The sequence below is a fragment of the Salvelinus sp. IW2-2015 genome, unplaced genomic scaffold (assembly GCF_002910315.2).
Source record: "Salvelinus sp. IW2-2015 unplaced genomic scaffold, ASM291031v2 Un_scaffold4860, whole genome shotgun sequence".
NCBI classification, from domain to species: Eukaryota; Metazoa; Chordata; class Actinopteri; order Salmoniformes; family Salmonidae; genus Salvelinus; species Salvelinus sp. IW2-2015.
Window position 1 is genome coordinate 23834 of NW_019946129.1, and position 10728 is coordinate 34561.

The following is a 10728-nucleotide window of genomic DNA, read 5'->3' on the forward strand; positions in this document are numbered from 1 at the left end:
TGTACGCATTGGATGTATTTCAAGGACTACCTTCGAACTCAATGCCTCTTTGCTTAACATCATGGGAAAATCAAAAGAAATCAGCCAAGACTTCAGAAAAAAATTTGTAGACCTCCACAAGATTGGTTCATACTTGGGAGCAATTTCCAAACGCATGAAGATACCACGTTCATCTGTACAAAAAATAGTACGCAAGTATAAACACCATGGGACCATGCAGCCATCATACCGTCAGGAAGGAGACGCATTCTGTCTCCTAGAGATGAACGTACTTTGGTGCGAAAAGTGCAAATCAATCCCAGAACAACAGCAAAGGACCTTGTGAAGATGCTGGAGGAAACAGGTACAAAAGTATCTGTATCCACAGTAACCAGACCTATATCAACATAACCTGAAAGGTTGCTCAGCAAGGAAGAAAGCATCTGCCAAAACTGCCATAAAAAAGCCAGACTACGGTTTGCAACTGCACATGTGGACAAAGATCATTCTTTTTTGGAGAAATGTCCTCTGGTCTGATGAAACAAAAATAGAACTGTTTGGCCATAATGACCATCGTTATGTTTGGAGGAGAAAGGGGGAGGCTTGCAAGCCGAAGACCACAATCCCAACGTGAAGCACGGGGGTGGCAGCATCATGTTGTGGGGGTGATTTTAGCAGGAGGACTGGTGCATTTCACAAAATAGATGAATCATGGGGAAACACATTATGTGGATATATTGAAGCAACATCCAAAGACATCAGTCAGGAAGTTAAAGCTTGGTCGCAAATGGGTCTTCCAAATGGCCTACTTCCAAAGTTGTGGCAAAATGGCTTAAGGACAACAAAGTCAAGGTACTGGAGTGGCCATCACAAAGCCCTGACCTCAATCCTATAGAAAATATGTGGGTAGACTGAAAAGGCGTGTACGAGCAAGGAGGCCTACAAACTTGACTCAGTTAACACCAGCTCTGTCAGAAGGAATGGGCCAAAATTCACCCAACTTATTGTGGAAGCTTGTGGAAGGCTACCTGAAAGTTTGACCCAAGTTAAACAATTTAAAGGCAATGCTACCAAATACCAATTGAGTGTATGTAAACATCTGACCCACTGGGAATGTGATGAAAGAAATAAAAGCTGAAATAAATCATTCTCTCTACTATTATTCTGACATTTCACATTCTTAAATAAGTGCTGATCGTAAATGACCTAAGACAGGGCATTTTTACTAGGATTAAATGTCAGGAATTGTGAACAACTGAGTTTAAATGTATTTGGCTAAGGTGTATGTAAACTTCCGACTTCAAAGTATCTCCGGTATATTACATAATTTATGCATCAACACACAGAACGAATTTGTAACGACTCTCCTCCTCCTCTTCATCCCGAAGAGGAGGAAGCAGGGATTAAACCAAGGTGCAGGGGTTTGTGAATACATATAGATTTATTTGCTGACGAAGACGAACACAAAAACTTATACTTGCATAAAACTACAAAACAACAAACGACGTTAAACAGACCTGAACTGGTGAACATAAAAAAACAATGCACTCATGAACAGGAAAGAACGAACGAGAGACGAGAACAGTACCGTGTGGTGCAATAACACAGACACAGCGACACACCCACGACAAACAATGTGAAAACAACCTCCTATAGTATGTCTCTCAATCAGAGGAAAACGAAAACACCTGCCTCTGATTGAGAGCCATACAAGGTCAATTAACCTGACACTTAACATAGAACAAACACCAGACTGCCCACCCATCTCACGTCCTGACCCACTAAACACAACAATACAAAAGGAAAACAAGGTCAGGAACGTGACAGAATTGACCCCTATTTTATATCAAATACATTTTAAAGGAGAGTCCAACACTGTCCACCAGAAATACCATCAACAATATGAATACACATAACAATATCATCAACTATATGAATACACATAACATATCATCAACTATATGAAACACATAAAATATCATCAACTATATGAATACACATGACAATATCATCACTATATGAATACACATGACAATGTCATCAACTATATTTGAAAAAAAATACACATAACATTATCATAAACTATATTAATACACATAACAATATCATCAACTATATGAATACACATAACAATATCATCAACTAATTAATACACATAACAATATCATCAACTATATTAATACACTTATTCATACATATATATTTTTACTGTTTAATATGATAATATTATGTACGTCGTTTTCCTACTTGAAAAAGTCATAATAATAGGGCAAATTCATTTTGTCAAACGTTTAGTATTTGGTCCCATATTCCATTCCTGCAGTGATTACATCAAGCTTGTGATTCTACTAACTTGTTGAGCATTTGCAGTTTGCCTTGGTTTGTTTTTGGATGATGTTTTCCCAATAGAACTGAATGGTGAATAACGTCCTGTCATTTTGGAGTCACTTCACTTGTATTGTCAGTAAGAATAGAAGATGTTTCTGAAACACTTCTACATTCATGTGGATGCTACCATGATTATGAATAATCAGGAATTGAATCGAGAATGATGATAATTGAGAAAGTTACAGAGGCACAAGGATCATACCCCCTCTGTTATTGGTGAATGGTGAGAGGTTAGCATGTTTTTTTTTGTAGCCTCTGTTATTGGTAATGGTGAGAGGTTAGCATGTTTTGTTGTTGCCTCTTGTTATTGGTAATGGTGAGAGGTTAGCATGTTTTGTTGCCTCTGTTATTGGTAATGGTGAGAGGTTAGCATGTTTTGTTGTAGCCTCTGTTATTGGTAATGGTGAGAGGTTAGCATGTTTTGTTGTAGCCTCTGTTATTGGTAATGGTGAGAGTGGTTAGCATGTTTTTGTTGTGCCTCTGTTATTGGTAATGGTGAGAGTTAGCATGTTTTTTGTAGACTCTGTTTATTGGTAATGGTGAGAGGTTAGCATGTTTTGTTGTAGCCTCTGTTATTGGTAAGGTGAGAGGTTAGCATGTTTTGTTGTAGCTCTGTTATTGGTAATGGTGAGAGGTTAGCATGTTTTGTGTAGCCTCTGTTATTGGTAATGGTGAGATGTTAGCAGTTTTGTTGTAGCTCTGTTATTGGTAATGATGAGAGTTAGCATGTTTTGTTGTAGCCTCTGTTATTGGTAATGGTGAGGGTTAGCATGTTTTGTTGTATCCTCTATAACTTTCATCACTCATTATGATTCCATGACTCATTCTATATTTTTCTTATCGTGCACTCATCAGGATTCATTTAGTAGTGTTTAGAACATGTCATCTACTTCACTTAGACAGAAAATTACTCTAGTCATCATCCACCATTCAGTTTACTATTGGGCAAAAACACACCAAAACACAACCAAAACAAACTGCAAAGCAACAACAAGTTGGGACCAAATACTAAACTTTTGACTACTTCTAAATACACTATAGTGAATTGGAAATGCTACCACTAACTAAAGAAAAAGTTACAATATAAGTTATCGTTTTAGCAGTGACACATGACCATAAACTTGAACAGCTATCTTGTGGTAACAACAGTAATGCCACGTCTGAATGTCAAACGTTTCTCTATTACCACCAGCCCAGGCAAAAAAGGTGAAGATTCAGCAATGTTTCATTGAAATGTACAGTGTGTATAAGGGACCAAATAGTTGAGGGAAATCGACACTGTGGTCCCGAAGCAACCATCACCAAAAGGCCTACAGTACAAGATCGATAACAGAAGAGGTCTGAGAACAAAGAGCCATTGGGAAGACCAACTTACCTTAGATTTGTCTTCAGGTTGTTGAGTTGAAAATGTTTCCTGGCTTTTCTGTGTTGAAAATTATTTTAGTTCTTTGTGACCTCTGTCAAAGCGTGCCGTCTTGGCTGTGTGTTGGTCTGGAAATGTCTAATCTAGCATTCGCTTCTATACCAAAACTCCTGGACAGGAGCTGAACAAAAACATACACACAGAAGACAACAGACTGACAGATATATGAAGGTCGCTACAAGAGCTGATTTCATCTGATATTTGTCACACCCTGATCTGTTATCTGTCTTTGTGCTTGTCTCCACCCCCCTCAGGTTGTCGGCCATCTTCCGTCAATTATCCCCAGTGTATTTATATCTGTGTTCTCTGTTTGTCCTGTTGCAGTTTGTCTTGTCAGGCTTTACAGCGTGTTATACCCGTCTCCCTGCTTTCTCCAAGGTTCTGTTTCCTAGTTTCCCCGGTTCTGACCATTCTTCCTGCCTACTCTTGAGCCTGGCCTGCCGTTCTGTACCTGCCTGACTCTGACCCGTTTTACGAAACCTCTGCCTGCCCTGGACCCCGAGCCTGCCTGGCTGTTCTGCTCCTTATTGACTCTTGCCCTGGATTTACGGACCCTCTGCCTGCCTTTTGACCTGTCCTTTTGCCTGCCCCTGTTTGGGTCCAAAAACATCTGTGGACTCTAGCTGTCTGCACTGGGTCTTATCCTGGAGTTCTGATAGATACGAAAAACAGACCAACAGATTCTGAAAGGAATTACAGAACTGGTTCATATCCTTTATTGCTCTCTTCTGCTTCCAGTTTGAGATGGACAGCTTGCAAGAATACAGACACACACACTTCACAAAATGCAGTTGGTTGGAAAAAGTACCCAAATTTTCATAACTTGAGTAAAAGTAAAGATACCTTTAAAAAAAATTACTCAAGTAAAAAAGTAAATTCACCCATACTTCTCACTGATGAAAGGATTCCCATTTATCAAATCAAATTTTTATTGTCAACATACACATGTGTTAGCAGATGTTAATGCGAGTGTAGCGAATGCTTGTGCTTCTAGTTCGACAATGCTAGTAATAACAGAGTAATCTAACCTAACAATTCAAACTACTACCTTATACAACAAGTGTAAGCGGAAAAGAATATGTACATAAATGATATATGAATGGTTGATGGTTACGAACGGCATCGGCAAGATGATGCAGTAGATGGTATAGAGTACAGTATATAACATATGAGATGAGTAATATAGGGTATATAACATAAAAGTGGCATAGTTTCAAAGTGGCTTAGTGAAATACATGTAGTTACATAAAGAGGCAAGATGCAGTAGATGATATAGAGCTACAGTTATATACCATATACATATGAGAGAGTAATTAGGGTACTCTTCTCACTGTTGAAGGATCTCTGTCACGTCCTGGACCATAGAAACCCTTTATATTCTATGGTAGAGTAGGTCAGGGCGGTGACTAGGGGGGGGTTTAGTCTAGTTTATATATTTTCTGTGTGGGGTTCTAGGTTGTGTTTTTTCTATGTGGGGTTCTAGGTTGTTATTTTCTATGTTTGGGGTTTTAGGTATGATTCCCAATTAGAGGCAGCTGGTATCGTTGTCTCTATTGGGAATCATATTAAGTAGCATTTTTTCCACCTGTGGGATTTATGGGATATGTTTATGTTTTAGTTGCCTGTTTAGCACTGCATTGTAGTCACAATTCGTTTTATTCTTTATTTGTTTTGTATTTTGCTATTAAAGTGTCACGCCCTGGCCTTAGTATTATTGTTTTATTTATTTATTTTAAGTTAGGTCAGGGTTGTGACATGGGTATGTGTGTATTTTGGGTATTTATATGGTAGAGGGGGTTGTTGGTTGTTAGTTTATGGTTTTGTGTTGGTGTATGTATCTAAGACATGTGTCTATGGGTGTGTAGTTTACTAGGAAAGTCTATGGTGGCCGAATGGGTTCTCTCAATTTAGAGACAGCTGATTTTCTTGTGTCTCTAATGGAGCCATATTTAGCGCTGCCATAAGGCTTTAGCTGTTTTGTGGAGTCATTGACATGTCGACGTAAGTAGTTTTGTGTGTGGCACTTGCGGTTTTAGGTTTCACGATTCGTTTGTTTGTTTGAGTTAGTGTGTTAAGTGTTACGTGTTTCATCTTCGCGTTATAATAAAAAGATGTATTTCAAGTCATGTTGCGCTTGGTCCATCTCTTTCACCGTCAACAGCGATTCGTGACAGAATGACCCACCAATCTACACCAAGCAACATGAACCAGCGGCAACAGGAGCAGCGCAAGAGGAAATGGACTTGGGAGGAGATCCCGGAAAGAGGCGGTTAAAGGACCCTGGCGGTCAGCCAGGGGAATATCGCCGTCCAAGGCGGAGCTGGAGGCGCTTGAAAGGCAGCAGAGGCGCCTGTATGAGGAGGCAGCGCGGCGACGCGGTGGGAGCCCCGAGAGTCAGACCCAAAAATTTCTTGGGGGGGGACACACGAGGAGTGTGGCCAAAGCCGGGTAGGATACCTGAGCCAACCTCCCCGTGCTTACGCGTGGAGTGAGAGAGCGTGCGTATGGTGTCAAGAACCGTGTTTGGCGGTAAAGCGCACGGTGTCCCAGTACGCGTGCTTAGCCCAGTGCGGGCTATTCCACCTTTGCCGCACTGGGAGGCTGAGTTGGGCATCGAGCCAGATGTCATGAAGCCGGCCCAAGTATCTGGTCTCCAGTACGTCTTCCTGGGCCGGCATACATGGCCCAGCCTTACGAATGGTTTGTTCCCGGTTCGCCAGCATAGCCCAGTTCGGCTATTCCACCTCGCCGCACTGGCCAGGGCTTTACGGCACCATTCAAAACCTGTAAGGTTGGGCAGGCTCGGGTCAAGAGCACGTGTTCCTACCTTCACGGCGCGGTATACCCGGTGCCACTCCAAGTTACCAGTCCACCGCGTGGCAGCCCCCCGCACCAGGGCTCGTCTCTCCGGGTTCTCTCTCCAGCTGCTCCACCTGTCTCAGCGCTGTCAGAGCTTTCCTCCTCTCCAGCGCACCAGTCGCTATACCAACGCACCAGGCCTACTGTGCGCCTCAGCAGGGCAGGTCGGTCCGTCTGCCCAACGCTTTCTGCACTGCCTGTCTGCCCAAGCAAGCCGTCTGGAGCCATTTGTCTGCCCCAGCGCCGTCGGAGGCCATCCGTCTGGCCCTAGCGGCGCCTGAATGCCCGTCTGCCCAACGGGCTAACTTGCCCGTCACTGCGATGACCTGCAAAAGCTGCCCGTCTGCCATGAGCCTGCAAAGCCGCCCGTCTTGCCAAGAGCCTACAGAGCCTTCGCCAGACCGGATCAGCCAGAGCCTTCCGCCAGACGCGGATCACCAGAGCCTTCCGCCGAGGACCGGATCAGCCAGAGCCTTCCGCCGCCAGACCGGAGTCAGCCAGAGCTTCCGCCAGACCGGGTCACAAGAGCCTTCCGCCAGACCGGGTCAGCCAGAGCCTTCCGCCAGACGCGGATCAGCCAGGAGCCTTCCGCCAGACCGGATCAGCCCAGAGCCTGTCCGCCAGCCGATCAGCCCAGAGCTTCCGCCAGACCGGATGCAGCCAGAGCCTTTCCGCCCAGACCGGATACCAGAGCCTTCCGCCAGACCGATGCAGCCAGAGCCTTCCGCCAGACCGGATCAGCAGAGACCGTCACCAGGACCTGCCAGAGCTCCAAGCCAGGAACCTGCCAGAGCCGTCCAGCCAGGACCTGCCAGAGCGTCCAGCCAGGACATGCCAGAGCCGTCCAGCCAAGGACTGCAGAGCGTCCAGCCAGGACCTGCCAGAGCCGTCCAGCCAGGAGCCTGCCAGAGCCCTTCAGCCAGGACCTGCAGAGTCCTCTCAGCCAGGACCTGCCAGAGTCCCTCAGCCAGGACCTGCCCAAGTCCTCAAGCCAGACTGCCAGAGTCCTCAGCCAGGACCTGCCCAGAGTCCTCAGCCAGGACCTGCCAGAGTCCCTTCAGCCAGGACCTGCCAAGAGGTCCCTTATCCCGGTGCTGCCCCTTATCCCGGTGACTGCCCCTTATCCCGGTGCTGCCCTTATTCCGCGGTGCTGCCCCTTATCCCGGTCTGCCAACTTATCCCGGTGCTGCCCCTTAGTGACTATGGTGGGTGGGACCATGAGCGACCAGTGCCGGAAGCCGCCGCCGTGGAAGGAACGCCCACCCAGACCCTCCCCTAGGACTATGTGCGAGTGCGCCGGAGTTCCGCACCTTAAGGGGGGGGTTATGGCACGCCCTGGCTTAGTATTATTTGTTTTATTTATATTTTAGTTAGGTCAGGGTGTAGGCATGGGGTATGTGTGTATTTTGGGGTCATTATATGTGTAAGAGGGGGTTGTTGTTGTAGTTTTGGTTTTGTTTGAGTGTATGTATCTAGCTGTGCTTCTATGGGTGTGGTAGTTTACTAGGAAAGTCTATGGTGGCGCGGAATGGGTTCTCAATTAGAGACAGCTGATTTCTGTTGTCTCTAATTGGGAGAGCCATATTTAAGGCTGCCCATTAGCCTTTAGCTGTTTGTGGGTCATTGTACATGTCGACGTAAGTAGTTTTTGTGTGCCTTGCCGTTTAGGTTTCACGATCGTTTGTTTTTTGGTTAGTGTGTTAAGTGTTACGTGTTTCATCTTCGTCGTTATATTAAAGAAGATGTATTCAAGTCATGTTGCGCCTTGGTCCTCTCTTTCACGTCAACACGATCGTGAACATTAAGGTTTCACTTTATTCATTAAAATGATGTGGAACTCAACGTACGAGCTGCGCCTTGATCCGACATTTCCATTTAATTACGAACAAGTGGACAGATTCCCTTGTTAATCTTCTCACTGTTGAAGTATTCCCATGTTATCTTCTCCACTAAGGAAGTATTCCCATGTATCTCTCACTGAGGAAGTATTCCCTTGTATCTTCTCATTGAGGAAGGATTCCAATGTTATCTTCTCAACTCATGAAGATTTCCCATGTTTATCTTCTCACTGTTGAGTAATTCCATGTTACTCCACTGATGAATGATTCCATGTTATCTTCTCACTGATGAATGGATTCCCATGTTATCTTCCCACTGATGAAGGATTCCCATGTTATCTTCTCACTGAGGAAAGTATTCCCATGTTATCTCTCTCAACTGATGTTAGTATTTCCCATGTTATTCTTCTCACTGTTGACGTATTCCCATGTCATCTCTCACTTGATAAGGATTCCCATGTCATCTTCTCACTGATGAAGATTCCCATGTCATCTTCTCCTGAGGAAGTATTTCCCATGTTATCTTCACTGAGGAAAGTATTCCATGTTATCTTCTCAACTCATGAAGTATTCCCATGTATTCTTCTTCTTTTCTCACATAACTTGAAAGAATTCTCAGATGTAATAATTTAAAGTTTGTTTGTGTTGCCTCTGTTCTCTGTTGAAGGTCTGTAGTTATTGAGAACATGAACATCTATTGTAACCTTAATATTCATATATTAGGACATGTTAATAAGATCATAGCAGGAAGAGCCAAAAGCAGCGAGACGGGAGACCTCATTTAACTTCATTAAATATAATTTTTGCAAAATTTAATTTAAATCTCATGGTCCAATTATAATGAATTCCCGTCTAAAAAGGCATGAAAAATGTTAACGGCGAAACTCTAAAAATTATAACAGTGGTCTTTTAATGTCATTTTGATAAGTAGATGATGACAACAGACGTCAGGCCTTTTAGGAAAAATACCAAAGCAAACTCTTCTGATTCTGATGTTTTGTTGTAGTCTCTGTTATTGGTAATGGTGAGAGGTTAGCATGTTTTGTTGTAGCCTCTGTTATTGGTAATGGTGAGATGTTAGCATGTTTTGTTGTAGCCTCTGTTATTGGTAATGATGAGAGGTTAGCATGTTTTGTTGTAGCCTCTGTTATTGGTAATGGTGAGAGGTTAGCATGTTTTGTTGTATCCTCTATAACTTTCTCACTCATTATGATTCATGACTCATTCATGATTTTTCTTAATCGTGGCATCATCAGGATTCATTTAGTAGTGTTTAGAAACATGTCATCTACTCACTTAGACAGAAAATTACTCTAGTCATCATCCACCATTCAGTTACTATTGGGCAAAACACAACCCAAAACACAACCAAAACAAACTGCAAATGCAACAAACAAGTTTGGGACCAAATACTAAACTTTTGACTACTTTAATACACTATAAGTGAATTGGTCAGAATACTTCAAATAGGGGGACTAGATACATAAAGAGCTTTCGTTTCTAAATGGTGAAACAGATATGTATTAGAATACCCTTAAATTAAAGGTGACATTATATACTGTCACCTCATATGAAATATTTGATCTGAAATCTAAAATGTTGGAGTATAGAGCCACATTTAAAATGTTAGTTTCACTGTTAAAATAGATATGGTGTGGACTGTTTACTCAATACAATCTAAATCTGATACCTCACTGTCTGTCTTTTGACTGATACTGCTTTTAAACTGTTCTGGTCAGTCTACTCAAATATTTGTACTATACATGTTTCTCTCTACAAGCAATACTTTGATCATTTAAAATAATTATACATTAATCAATGAATAGATGTGGCAGATTTCAGGAAACTGATATATCTGAACGTTTAGAAAAAATATCCTGCCACTATCTTCACCACCAAAGAATATCAATGTGATTTTAATATGATTTGACTCTTTGCAGGCTGTCAGGCTGTCTAGTCACAGAGGAAGGCTGTGCTTCTCTGGTCTCAGCTCTGAGGTCAAACCCCTCACACCTGAGAGAGCTGGACCTGAGCTACAATCACCCAGGAGACTCAGGAGTCAGACTGCTCTCTGCTGGACTGGAGGATCCACAATGCAGACTGGAGAAACTCAAGTATGAAGAGGGTTTATGTCAATGTTCATATCAGACATGTTTGACTTATCAGGCTAGTTAAGACAAACATTCTTACCACCACTTGGACAAAGGTGTGTGTGTGTGTGTGTGTGTGTGTGCGTGAGGG

At 43.0% G+C, this 10728-nt stretch overlaps 1 protein-coding gene across 1 annotated transcript in view; it reads left to right on the top strand.

Annotated features, from left to right (window-relative positions):
• The window catches only part of LOC112077720 (NACHT, LRR and PYD domains-containing protein 3-like), a gene marked incomplete at its 5' end in the record, with an annotated part of 26879 nt that extends 16182 nt beyond the window's left edge, over positions 1 to 10697 (top strand). Inside the window, one exon of the mRNA XM_070441809.1 lies at positions 10428 to 10697. Coding sequence (XP_070297910.1) covers positions 10428 to 10662 — 235 coding nt within the window. The remainder of the gene's footprint in view (positions 1 to 10427) is intronic.
• Between the last annotated feature and the right edge of the window lie 31 nt (positions 10698 to 10728).